The sequence below is a fragment of the Schistocerca nitens genome, chromosome 1 (genome assembly GCF_023898315.1).
Source record: "Schistocerca nitens isolate TAMUIC-IGC-003100 chromosome 1, iqSchNite1.1, whole genome shotgun sequence".
Taxonomy (NCBI): Eukaryota; Metazoa; Arthropoda; class Insecta; order Orthoptera; family Acrididae; genus Schistocerca; species Schistocerca nitens.
Window position 1 is genome coordinate 432,892,726 of NC_064614.1, and position 14,248 is coordinate 432,906,973.

The following is a 14,248-nucleotide window of genomic DNA, read 5'->3' on the forward strand; positions in this document are numbered from 1 at the left end:
AATTCCAATGAAAGCCTTTTTTGTGCAAGGCTTACTTATTTGACAGTCTTTTTGTTGTGCCTATCTGCAACTCAGCATCTCTAATATATGGCGAGTACTAGCATACCCTTTTCATAATATTGCATTACTGCATCCTGAATTTTCCAATGTTTAAACAATTAATATCAGTTACATTCTAACAGTTACATGACGTATTTTGTCCTGACTTGTGATACAATATTGTACATACTAACACTGCCAAGTATTTCAATGCATTTTTATTAACAAGCAAAATTAAAACAGATCAGTTTTCATTGTCCAAGTTCTACAAATGACCATTTTAATAGTTAAAAATCTTACAGTCAACACATAGGAAACATGAAAGACACAGGAAGAGGAAGAGAAATGTTAACAAACTGACATAAATTTATTTCACAACATATTACAGAATTCACTACCTTTTTCTGACAAACATTTTGATGAGCATGTGAACAAAAACTTGATTTTATTGTAAATTTCCTCTCTTTTTAGCTGCAAAAGATGACTTTGCTATGAATTGGGAGGGCAGCCTTTAAGCACAGCCGAGTCAGAATTAAGGAAATGAATTAAGGCAGGTTTTAGTGTCCGATTCAGACATTCATACCATGCAGTCGTTAGCACTCATATGGTAACAATCTTGGTGGATTGCTTGCATTCTAGTCAATGTAGCAGCAGCTGTTTTCCTGTTGACTCAATGCCTTATGAAAGACACAAAGTATGGCAGACACTGAATGACCACACTGTCATGAGGTCTCTGGTGACATGATCAGCATCCAAACTGGTTGTGTTAATACTAGGTTCTGAGCTGAGTGCCAGGTAAGTGTAACATGGAAAGGTTTGTTAGTGCCCCTACTGGCACATTCAAGGCCCAGGACATGGATGCTTTAGTCCAGGTAAAAGAAAACTGGGAATAGCAGACAGAGGAAACTCAGGCTCCACTGTAAGGCACACACCCAACTATTTCTGTGTTTGTTTCTTGCTAACATTAGTTTGCCTACGGAGAATTTACATGTACCTTGATAACACAATTACCTGGAGTAAAATTTATTTTGGGATAATAAACAGCAAGCCTTTAGGCTCCAAAGACAGGTTGGAAGAGGAATTAACTGTAAGTGATCATAGGCACATACCACGCAGATTAAAAAGACGTACAAATTTTAAAAAAAATGGACTCATCAGGCAGGAAATCAGAAACATAATTTTAAGAACTTAATTAAGAATTCAGAAGTATATCACATTAAACTACACGACTAGTTCAGTATTTCAGAAGATAAAAATTGTAGAGACAAAAAAAGTGGATCACTTCTTTTAAATGTTGCTTTAAAATAAGCAGTAAAATATGTTGCAGATGCAAAGAGAAGTAAGGAAGAAAATTTCCAACGGAACAAGGCAACAAAAGAATTGAAGACAACAGCTTCAAACAAACAATGTCAGAATTATGACAAAATGTGCAGTAATAAATAAGACTATTTTGAAATGTCTTCCAAAGCATTTTAGAATACAGAACAAAAATTCAGTAAGATTCACTATGAAAACCCATATAAATGAATGAATACGAAGGGTGGAAAAAAGTTAAGCAGAAGGGGTGAAAGATGCAGGCAATGTGATGTAAATGGAACTTGCAACAATGTTTACAGACTTTTTACAGAGGAACGCAATTTCTTAAAACTGGAACAATGAAGTAATTATCCCACTTCACAAGAATGGCAGAGGACTACAGACATATTAGCCTTGTATCTGTAATGTGAAAGATATCCACTGAAATTATCTCCAACTGCGCAGATATAACGTTACATTTTAATCAAGTGGAAGGACAAGGCTGGCTTAGAAGTGGATATAGCTCAATGGTCCACTTGTTGTTGTGAAAGAAATTACAGACCACAGTAATGAGAACAAATTACTTCATAACCTGGTATTCGCCGATTTTAAGAAATCTTTGGACTCATTTTCAATAAAATCAGTATTAATAATCCTTAAGAAGCAAGACATTAATAAAACCAAAGTAGTATACTGAGGAATGTTACAGCTTCCATTAGACTTTGTCAAAATAGTGCAGATTTCATAATCGGAGTCAGAAATGGGGATGCCCTATAGGCAAAACTATTCTCAGCAGTCCTAGAGCAAGCTTCCATATCCTTAATCAGTAAAAATATGATTATGTATTGACGGGACAAATTTGATCCATCCCTCATACTGCTAATGGCATTTTACTATTCACCTCTAGTGCAAACAAACTCCAACAATGAACAGAAAATTAAGTGCATGAAATTAATTACAAAAAGATATTGTAAAATCAACAAAGTGAAAAGAAAATTGAACAAATTAATGATGATACAATTTTCTGTAATAATGTCATTTAAAACACTGACTGAATGGGCAACCAAAGAAAGAAGGGTACCAATGTTCTGGAGTGCTTTTTAATAAACTAAAAAGTGTTTCAAAAACCAAGCTGCAGAGCATCAAAAAACAAAAATTTGCTGTTAATATGTTCTACCAGTTTTCACTTATGGCATTAAGTCATGGACATCTAATGTGATAACTCTTCAAAAACTCAGGGCTTTCTAGCAAGCAATGGAGAGATACTAGAGAAGTGCTGGGAGAAGTAAGAAAACAAACAAAGGGATTAAGGAACAGACTGTTGCAGAAGACGTAATGAAAAAGATAAGGAGATGGGAAGGACTTATATAGCCAAGGTGAATGGTTGGTAGGTAGCAGATGGAGCTAGAATGCAAGTGTCCAATGCCAAGAGAAGGGAAAAGACAGAGGCAACAATCTAATGGAAAACTGGCTAATGATATTAAAAAATGTGCAAGAATGACGTAGAAGCTTTTATGCATCAGTGGAGTCTGGTAATAGTAGTAGTAGTAGTAGTAGTAGTAGTAGTAGTAGTAGTTGTTGCTGTTGTTGTTGTTGTTGGTGGTGGTAGTGGTGCTGGTGGTGGTGGTGGAGCAGGAGTATGTATTCTCTTAAAGTGATATAAACTTAAGCAGAAAGTAATTTTAAAATGATGCCAAAGAGCACTTGACAAAAGGTTAGGTATGGACAAAGCAATATTGCAAAATTTAATTAAATAAAGGAAGGAGAAAAAATACATGCACCAACTGACATTTAAAGGCATTCAAACCAAACTGATGTTAAAGCACACAAGGTATCCAGAATAATACCATTTTGATATGTAAAATGTCACTATTTATGTAAAATTATTAGGTTTTACACCACTTTTGAACCTATGTTAAAACTAAATACAACACCAAAAAAAAACCACAAGCCCATCTTCTGCACACACAGCAGACTGCGCCACAAAACAACAGAGAACAAAGAATGGTATACAGCCGCTGAGATGAGGTGGGCAGATGTTTGGCTTCACTAAGAATCTCCTCAAGTGACAGCTGCCAGACTCCAGTCAACATTGCTTGATGCAGATCTGGCACTAGGTCCAGTACACTGACGGTTACAGTGATTTACAGTTTTTTTCAGTTAGAAAATGGATACCAAAAGCAGAACCGCAAAGGGACAGACATAAACCAACTAAAAATTTAAGATATTTACAAGCCATGTGTTCAAAAATGCACTGTGAGCAACAGCATTCCCTTTAGTAATATTAGGTACTGGAATCTACAAAAAGATGGCTCACACACCAAAATTATGTGATATGCACAAATCACAACTCATTAAACATGGCACATTACACTGCACTCATATCAGCACTGTGTGTCATTATACTTCTTTTGATCTTTCCTGCCTCATACTTGTGTAGTGTCAATATAGTGTGATTTATTCTGACTTAATGTCTCCTTTTGTAACATAATTCCACAGATGATCCATGAATTATGCCTACAATACAGTGCAGAAACGAAGGTGCCTTTTCTTCAAGTAATTATACTCCCAGGTGTCGAGGAAATGTTCTGAAAAACCTTTGGTTCACAAGATTTGCAGCTTGGTCAATACACATTTGTGCACTCAAAGACAAAATAAGGTGTATGGTGAGGTTGTCAGTCATCAGCACACCATATGAACAGGAAATCCAATCAACTAGTATATGCTGTGCACTCTTCTCAAAATTGTGTGTACTGTCTTCCAGCAAACCTATGTTCACAAAATGAAAATCTGTAATGCAATTTTGTCATATGAGGACATGTTGGAGACCGTGGCTGTTTTTGAAGACAAATGTTGATGGTGTTAGGACAGCAACCAGCCACAAATTTACTTTGAGTTCCTTTATTCAAAGGAAACCGTTACCTGTTTCGAATCGTTGCGATTCATCATCAGACAGTTTACACGCTATCTTTCTGACATTTGGTGTGTTTTTATAGATTAATTGTCCTAAAATATAAATAAAATATAATTACAAACACGCCACACACAGATGGTTGCGTTGCAGATGGTTGCGTTGTGTGGCGTGTTTGTAATTATGTTTTATTTATATTTTAGGACAATTAATCCATAAAAACACACCAAATGTCAGAAAGAAAGCGTGTAAACCATCTGATGATGAATCGCAATGATTCGAAACCGGTAACGGTTTCCTTTGAATAAAGGAACTCAAAGTACATTTGTGGCTGGTTGCTGTCCTAACACCATCAACATTTGTCTGAAAATCTGTAAGCATGTAACAATCATTCTGCAATGAAAGAGGCATCATGGGACCATAGATAAACAGTCATAGATATATAAGATTGTATTACTGTATTAGATTACAGCACATAAGCTGACTGACTGGAGGGCACTAATACAAAAATCAATGTTTGCAGGGATACTATGATGAGACTGCGTCATATGACTAAATGGGAAATTTGCAGTAATCTGCAACAGAAAGAGAAATCAGTGTAATTAGAAAAGAGACAGTTGGCTGATAATTACTTCACATATAATTAAAATATGACTTCTGCTAACAACCAGTTTGTAGATAACTGATGGAAGAGGAATTGAAAAACTTAGGTACAGTCTAATGGAAAAAAAGGAAAGCGAGTGACTAACATCCCATAATGGCAGTGTCATTAAACACAGAACACAAGCCAGGATTGTAGATGGTTGGGGTAAGGAAGTCAGTCATGGGAATTTCAAAAGAGCTATCCGTGCATTTGCTTTAATAGGCTCGGAGAAACTATGGAAATTCTAAAACTGGATGGCCATGTGAGGAATTAAATCCTACTTCAATGCTGTAACTACTGCACCACATCACTGGGTTTTGACTGTTAAGTGGAACATGTACTAGAGTGCTATGAGAGTTGGTTATGGGATCATGTTTTGACATCAGCATGCTTTGTAAGTCTGACTGCTCTGTTAGTTCATTATTCTTATCCTCTAGCAGCCTTTGGCCCATGACTCCACCCCCATATGCATATGTCCAAACACATGCCCCCCCCCCCCTCCCCCATGCGAGCACACGTGCACACACGCGCGTGTGTGCACAGACAGCTCATCCAGAGATATACTTAACATTGAACCTTGGACAATGGAGTAGGCTCACTTTGTTCTACAACAGATGAATATCACCTTGTATTCGTAATGAGATGCTTCCATTCTGAGGTAGTTCCAAACATGTAAAAGAGAAACAGTTCTAAAGGTATTGTGAGTGGTGGTAGATGGACTTTTCCAGGGCAGTGGCACATACCTGAAACCTCACTCTATCCGTCACTAAACTTTTATGACTGCTGTAATATGTCCTTGGATCATAATGAAACCATCTAGAAATAAATTAGTACGACTGACCTAGGTCACTAATGTGCTAGCATATTCCCGTACTGGTTGTAGACGGTACCAACACTGACTCTTACATTTACCAGCCCATGATATTATAGGACATTCCCATATTCCTTGTAAGAGACATTCACGTTGCTCCTTGGATTCAGAAGCCCATGATGTGACGGCTTGTTGCCTCATTTCTTGTACAAGACGTTCACACCATCCCTCAGATTCAGCAACTTACGAAGTGCTGGCTCATTCCCTGATTCCCTGAAAGTGACATTTGTGTCGATGTTCACATTCACCTGCCCAAACTGTGATGACACGTTCCCACATAACCTGTAGTCAATGAAATGATCGATAATCTGTTATTTCTTCATTACAGTTTTGCTTTATACCATGTCTCTGCTTAATCTGATCAAAAGATTTCTGTTTTGTTTGAGGCATATTGACAACAGTAACTGATTGCCATTTCAAGAAAAGGGACTGTCTGTGACAACTGATTGATTCTCAACTGTTTTACATTTATGACCCCCACAGAGGACGTTAATTGTATCTTTGGTACTCAACCACGTGGCATGATCTTTGGACTGAAACATTACTGGCTCCCTGCAGCGCTCATTCTCACATTCCACTTGACACAATGAACAATGCAAGTACGAGGCAGTTTTGTGTTTCATACTGATTCGAATATTTTTACATGTTGCCCATTCTCATCCTCACTACCCACCTCTAGAGGTAGTAAGGGTAACTTACTCCCACTTATTTCTACAGAAATAATGAGTCATATGTATTCCAAATTTGATTGTAATTGCTCCAGGTATTTCTAGAGTTATGCCTTTTTGCCCTTAACCCAACCTTAGGGATTGTACGGGTGTCTTACTGTCACAGTAAGTCATGTCTGTGCCAAGTTGAGTAGAAATTACTTCATGCATTACAGAAATACACTGATATGTCACTGGAATTGCACCACCACTCCTCGGTGTGAACCGTCATCAACAAGCCTAGTGACACTGAAAACTATGAATCTGATACTAATATTGGTCATTACTGAATATTTTTACATGTCTTGGGTTCTCACCCCACTCCTGTTAGGGGTACACTACCTGACAGATTTTTGCACAAAGAACTATACAAATAATGATTCATGAATATAGAAAACTTGGTTAAACTGTTCCAGAAGTTCTTCTGTTATTCTACTATATCACCTCCTTTTCACGCCCACCCCAATGAGAGGTAGGTGCTTCTTGCCCCCATAGTGCTTTTTTCAAGACAGTAAGTGATTTGTGTACCATACTTGGTTCAAATGGATCCATTGGTTTAGGAGGAAAAGAGAAATGTATGTATGCACATACTTGCATACAGGGTGGACGAGAAGTCTCTGTACCTGCTAGTATCAAATGCTAATACATTTTGCATGTGCCTTAATGATTCCCCATAACAAGTTGTCAGGTGTGGTGAGGTCAATACTTCTTTGTGGCCATTTCATGGGAGCTGGCGTTACTGATGAACCATGACCTATCCACTGTCCTGGAAAGTGTTCATTAATGAACTTGTGCACTGCAATAGCTTAGTCAGCAGGTGCTCCATCTTGCAGCAACCATAAGTGCAAAGTTTGCTCCAAGCAGACGTTGTTGTCCTCTGTATATCAAATTCCAAAGCATGTTTACGTCTCGACTTTGTACGAGATTGTTCAAGTGAGACAGAGACTACAGCACATGTTTGTTCTTGTCTTCTTCCTTTCACTCTGTGGCCTGTCTTTAACACTGCCAAAAGCAAAAGCACATCCTTCCCAATCCAGAAGTGATGCCTTTCATGGTGGAGCCTTATTAAAAGTTCCAAAAATGTAATCTTTCTCACGGTCTGCCCTGTGTGGTGCTGTTCATGACCCATACACTTGTCACTAAGTGCTTCTTAATAGTGTAACTGTGACTGCTCATATCTGCAAAGGCACACCATTTAAAACTCAACTGAGACTACAAAAACATTTGTAAACATGTATTCCAACAATCAATAAGACGTAACATAGCTACGAACCCGCATAACAACATTTAATAATAAACAGGGGTTACAGGAGTACATGGACGTCTTGCCAACACTGTACACACATACATACAAATGTACATAGAACAATTTTTTTTAAATGTATAAATGTAGCAGAAACAGGAAGAACCAACTACATTTCACTGGATTCTAGGGCATGGAACGGTCAGCTAAATGGCAAGCAATAATTCATGACTAAAAAGAGCATTAAATTAATAATTCTGAAGCAAGGTTTAAGATGTTTCATTCGTATCAGCATGTATAACTGCATGATCAATAACCTAAGATAGTTTAAAATTTTCAGAGAAAACACTACATTGTTTAGAAAACTGAACAGATAGTTTCAAAACCAAGCGAAATAATTATGTGAACTGTGTGCTACACGTTTAATGAAAAGTAACAATTAGAATCTAACACAAAACGGCAACTAATCAAATGGTAATTTTTTTAAAGACACATCTGGGGATTTCAGAAAAGCTTTTGTTATTTCTTTGGTATTTCAACAAGCTTCTGGATTTCATGAGGAGCAACTGTTGTCTGATGAAGTGAAATTCTGTCGCGAGTTCACCTAATGAACCTTATCAACAGCATTTTAGACTTACACTCCTCCAATATCCAAATCATCTTAGTCACTACTGAAACATAATATGCATACCTCAGGTTTGTTGTGAGTATCGACATCGAGAGGAGATGCAAATTGACACACAAGTGTGTTCTGCTTTCTTATGACTGAAAACAAACAGAGAGAGTTGTATCCCACAGAAACCAGCTGAAAAGAGGTAAATAATTTGACACACATCATCAATAAATATTTAAGTCTAAACTATAGTGGTGTTCAGTAAATAATGCAATACATTTTATTTTTCTAGACCAATTTATGTTGGAAAAAATGCAGAATATGATTTGTGACTTCGTGAAATATTTTGTTGGATGTGGTACATGTAGCCTTGAAAATGAAGTCTGCGACCGAGGTGCATTCCACGCAGAGATGTGTCACCAACTTCCTTTTGGCGGAAACCCGGACGTAGCAGGTATTTAAAGGCACTTGCAGAATGTCTACAGATACCTGGCACTGAACAAAAGCACGGCAAGTCATTGGGCAAGGCATCTCATCGTCACAACAAGGTCATGCAAACCTGTTCGATCTCCTGCGTGACGACTGGCCGCACACATCTGCGACTGCTGCAATTTTGGAATGAGCGGACACTCTATTCGAGGAAATCGATGGATCACAATCAAACACCTCACTTCACAACAGGATGTCCCTGCAGATAGGGCCAACACACTCATCCACCAGTTGTGATACTTGAAGGTGTTTGCTGCTGAGTTCCTGGACACTTAACAGAAGATCATAAACAGCAAGGAAAGGCCATTTCTGTGGGAAGCAGTATGTGGATGATGGGGAGTTTATTGATGCACCAAGATGTTGGCTCCAACGACAACCATTACAGTGGAACCATGCAGGCTTACACGCCTTCCCAATAAGATGGTATGAGGCTGTTGCATTGAACAGATTTTATATTGAAAAACAGGGTTTTGTAGGCAAAAGTGGAGAATAATATGGTGTATTGGAATCCTGAATAAAACCAACCTGCTTTTAGAAAAAAAAACATGTATTGCATTACTTACTGAACACTCCTTGTATTATATTTAAAATGTATCACTAGGATATCACTTTCATGCATTAGTAGTTGAACGAAGACAGGACATTTAAAATTACTGGCTAATTTTATAACGCTATATTTTACCAAAACTGCCACTATCTCAAATAGAAACTGCAAATGTGGACAGTACAATATTACTGCATATATGCCATCTATAGATAATATGTACAGTATTGTTCTTTCTGGAGAATGTAGCAATGTTGCCAACTAATTGTACCTGGTGTACTTTTAAAGATGAACAACAATCAACTGCATCTTCACTATCATTTATATGACAATCTGGACATTATGCTCCTCATATGACACCAACCCAACTGGGAGATCACATGTGAGATTGGAAGTGAATATGCAGTTGACAAAGTATGTGAAAATTTGCTACAGGGCCCAGAAAGAGTCTTTCAGCTGTTGCACACACATACGTGTTATGGTAGCAGTTGACGAGAATGCTGTACAAAGTATAACTTAATGATCATGTAAAGAGGCAAGAATTTTATGCTAATTCTATAGTTATAATTGAGTAGTGTTTATGAATAATAAAGTGACAGTCAATTTACCTGGATAAGCCAACTATGTTCAGTTACGGGGATCTGATAAACCGGTAGCTACATTGAGATTAAATATGACAGCTAAACAATGAAGCAGTTTTGTGCACTTTCTACAAGATATAATGCGCCAGTTCTGGTCACATCATTTAATTTGTGCCCCAAGGAGCATTATCAGGCAGTATTTGTTTTGTTCCTAACACAGCTTTGGGACTGTTCACCTATCATTGTTTTAGTAGCATAAAGTAGAGCTGGATAAATGACTAAGTTGTAGCTAACATTCTTTGTTAACTGTGAGATGACTGTGAATATCAGTAACTTCATTAACTTAAAAAGTTAGTTGTTTTCTGTTTGAGTTCTCTACAAAATGTTGAAGTATACATTTTTATACCAGATAAACTAAGCCTGTAGTAATGGACATGTTTGAGGTGGCAAGAAGTTAGTTTGTATCCGGATCCCACTCCAGCTACCGCCGGGTTTGGGTGCTGAGGAGTCCTCTCCATTTGGCTTGGTCCTCCCACCACTTTTCTTCCTCCACTTGCTGCCAGGTCACACCTCTCCTTTCCACAGACATTGTCACTCCCATTTTCCATCGTGTTCTTGGGTGCCCTCTAGGTCCTTTTCCATCCATCTTTAGTTCTTGCATAATTTTGGGAAGTCTCTGCCCACGCATCCTCTTAACATGCCCATACCATCTTAATCCCCCTTTTTTTTATTTCTTCTCTCATACTTTCTTGTTTAAGGCCCTTTCTAATATCTACATTCCTTACTCTGGCCATTCATGTTTTTCCCTTAACTGCTCTGAGAAATTCCATTTCCCCTGCTTGCAGGCTGCTCCAGTCCCTTTCTGTCGTTGTCCATGTTTCTCCTCCATAGGTGACCATAGGTAAATAGTAACTCTTATACATAAGGAGTTTTGCTTTTTCCTTATTCCAAATCAGGTGGTTTATTTGTCTGGCAGAAATTGCCTCCCTTCTGTAACCTCCTATTAATTTTGTTGGTTATTCTTCCATCATTACATATTTCACAGCTGGCCGGGGTGGCCGAGCGGTTCTAGGCACTTCAGTACAGAACCGCGCTGCTGCTACGGTTGCAGGTTCGAATCCTGCCTCGGGCATGGATGTGTGTGATGTCCTTAGGTTAGTTAGGTTTAAGTAGTTCTAAGTTCTAGGGGACTGATGACCTCAGATGTTAAGTCCCATAGTCCTCGGAGCCATTTGAACCATATTTCACACCCTAAATAAGTGAAACTGTCTACCACTTTGAGGAGTGTTCCATTCAAAGTAATATTCCCGTTGACACCTTTGTCTCTTCCAAATACCATTACTTCACTCTTATATTTATTTATTTATTTATTTATTTATTTTTAATCCATACCTTTACATTATTTCCTTCCACACATCAAGCTGTAACTGTACATCTACCACTTTATCACCCCATATTACCATATCATCTGCAAAAATCATATTTTTGTCTTTTTCTTTTACTATATCTTTAACTACCTTATTCATTCCCTCCAACACAACATTAAAAAGTGCAGGAGATAGAATGCTTCCCTGTTTAAGTCCTTGTCTTATTTCGAAGAATTGTGTCATCTGTACATTCTTTTTATTACATTAATGTATCCATCTTCTATACCTATCTTCTTCACTTCTTCCCACAGCCTTTTCCTGTTAACTGAGTCATATGCCTTTTCTATGTCTATAAAAACAATTATCATCCTTTTGTATACTCCCAACGTTTTTGTATCAGTTGACTGAAAATATCAGCTTGATTGTGCTTCTTCCTTTCCTAAACCCATGCTGTTCTTCACTTAGCTCCTTTTCTCTTTTCACTTATTCCATTTAGTAAAATTCTTACAAAAATCTTGGCTGTATGATTCATAAGGGTTATTCCTCTGTAGTTTTTACAAAGTCTTTTAGTCCCTTTTTTGAAGATGGGAACAATGTCTCCTCTTCTCCAATCGTCAGGTACTGCACGATTTCTCCACACACTTGACAGTACTCTACACAGCCACAGCATTCCCACTGGACCTGCTGCTGTTATCATGTCCACTGATACTTCATTAGGTCCTGGGGCTTTCTCCCCATTCATCATCTTCACAGCTACTTCCATTTCTTCCCGTGTAATTTGACCTAATTCTGCTTCCCAACTTCTCTCAATTACTCCAGTATTTGTTGTTTCCTGGTGTACCTGCTCCTCAGCATTTAATAGTTTCTTAAAATGTTCTCTCCAAAGATATTTTCTATTCTCTGGATCTTCAATCACAGTACCATCCTCTCTTTCCATCTTAATTGGTACTTCAGAAGCCTTCCTTTTATTTTTCATCATTTTATAGAACATTTTCTTATTGCTCTTGACATCATCTTCAAGTTTTTTTGTAAACTCTTCCCATGCCCTTTTATTTGCTGTTTCCACTATTTCTTTGCATCTACATCTACATCTACATGACTACTCTGCAATTCACATTTAAGTGCTTGGCAGAGGATTCGTCGAAGCACAATCATACTATCTCTCTACCATTCCATTCCCGAACAGCGCGCGGGAAAAACGAACACCTAAACCTTTCTGTTCGAGCTCTGATTTCTCTTATTTTATTTTGATGATCATTCCTACCTATGTAGGTTGGGCTCAACAAAATATTTTCGCATTCGGAAGAGAAAGTTGGTGACTGAAATTTCGTAAATAGATCTCGCTGCGATGAAAAACGTCTTTGCTGTAATGACTTCCATCCCAATTCGCGTATCATATCTGCCACACTCTCTCCCCTACTACATGATAATACAAAACGAGCTGCCCTTTTTTGCACCCTTTCGATGTCCTCCGTCAATCCCACCTGGTAAGGATCCAACACCGCGCAGCAATATTCTAACAGAGCACGAACAAGTGTAGTGTAAGCTGTCTCTTTAGTGGACTTGTTGCATCTTCTAAGTGTCCTGCCAATGAAACGCAACCTTTGGCTCGCCTTCCCCACAATATTATCTATGTGGTCTTTCCAACTGAAGTTGTTCGTAATTTTAACACCCAGGTACTTAGTTGAATTGACAGCCTTGAGAATTGTACTATTTATCGAGTAATCGAATTCCAACGGATTTCTTTTGGAACTCATGTGGATCACCTCACACTTTTCGTTATTTAGCGTCACTGCCACCTGCCACACCATACAGCAATCTTTTCTAAATCGCTTTGCAACTGATACTGGTCTTCGGATGACCTTACTAGATGGTAAATTACAGCATCATCTGCGAACAACCTAAGAGAACTGCTCAGATTGTCACCCAGGTCATTTATATAGATCAGGAACAGCAGAGGTCCCAGGACGCTTCCCTGGGTAACACCTGATATCACTTCAGTTTTACTCGGTGATTTGTCGTCTATTACTACGAACTGCGACCTTCCTGACAGGAAATCACGAATCCAGTCGCACAACTGAGACGATACCCCATAGGCCCGCAGCTTGATTAGAAGTCGCTTGTGAGGAACGGTGTCAAAAGCTTTCTGGAAATCTAGAAATACGGAATCAACTTGAGATCCCCTGTCAATAGTGGCCATTACTTTGTGCGAATAAAGAGCTAGCTGCGTTGCACAAGAACGATGTTTTCTAAAATCATGCTGATTACGTATCAACAGATCGTTCCCTTCGAGGTGATTCATAATGTTTGAATACAGTTTATGCTCCAAAACCCTACTGCAAACCGACGTCAATGATATAGGTCTGTAGTTAGATGGATTACTCCTACTACCCTTCTTAAAAACTGGTGCGACCTGCGCATTTTTCCAATCTGTAGGTACAGATCTATCGGTGAGTGAGCGGTTGTATATGAGTGCTAAGTAGGGAGCTATTGTATCAGCGTAATCTGAAAGGAACCTAATCGGTATACAATCTGGACCTGAAGACTTGCCCGTATCAAGCGATTTGAGTTGCTTCGCAACCCCTAAGGTATCTACTTCTAAGAAACTCATGCTAGCAGCTGTTCGTGTTTTAAATTCTGGAATATTCCATTCATCTTCCCTGGTGAAGGAATTTTGGAAAACTGCGTTCAATAACTCCGCTTTAGCGGCACAGTCGTCAGTAACAGTACCATCGGCACTGCACAGCGAAGGTATTGACTGCGTCTTGCCGCTTGTGTATTTACATACGACCAGAATTTCTTCGGATTTTCTACCCAATTTCGAGACAATGTTTCGTTGTGGAACCTCTTAAAGGCATCTCGCATTGATGTCCGTGCCAAATTTCGCGCGTCTGTAAATTTTAGCCAATCTTCGGGATTTCGCGTTCTTCTGAACTTCGCATGC

At 38.5% G+C, this 14,248-nt stretch overlaps 1 protein-coding gene across 2 annotated transcripts in view; it reads right to left on the minus strand.

Annotated features, from left to right (window-relative positions):
• LOC126251169 (MLX-interacting protein) overlaps positions 1-14,248 on the minus strand; it is a 420,910-nt gene that overhangs the window by 185,268 nt on the left and 221,394 nt on the right. For both annotated transcript variants that reach the window (XM_049951617.1, XM_049951618.1), the window contains exon 3: positions 8,402-8,475. In XM_049951617.1, the coding sequence (XP_049807574.1) occupies positions 8,402-8,475 (74 nt within the window). The remainder of the gene's footprint in view (positions 1-8,401; positions 8,476-14,248) is intronic.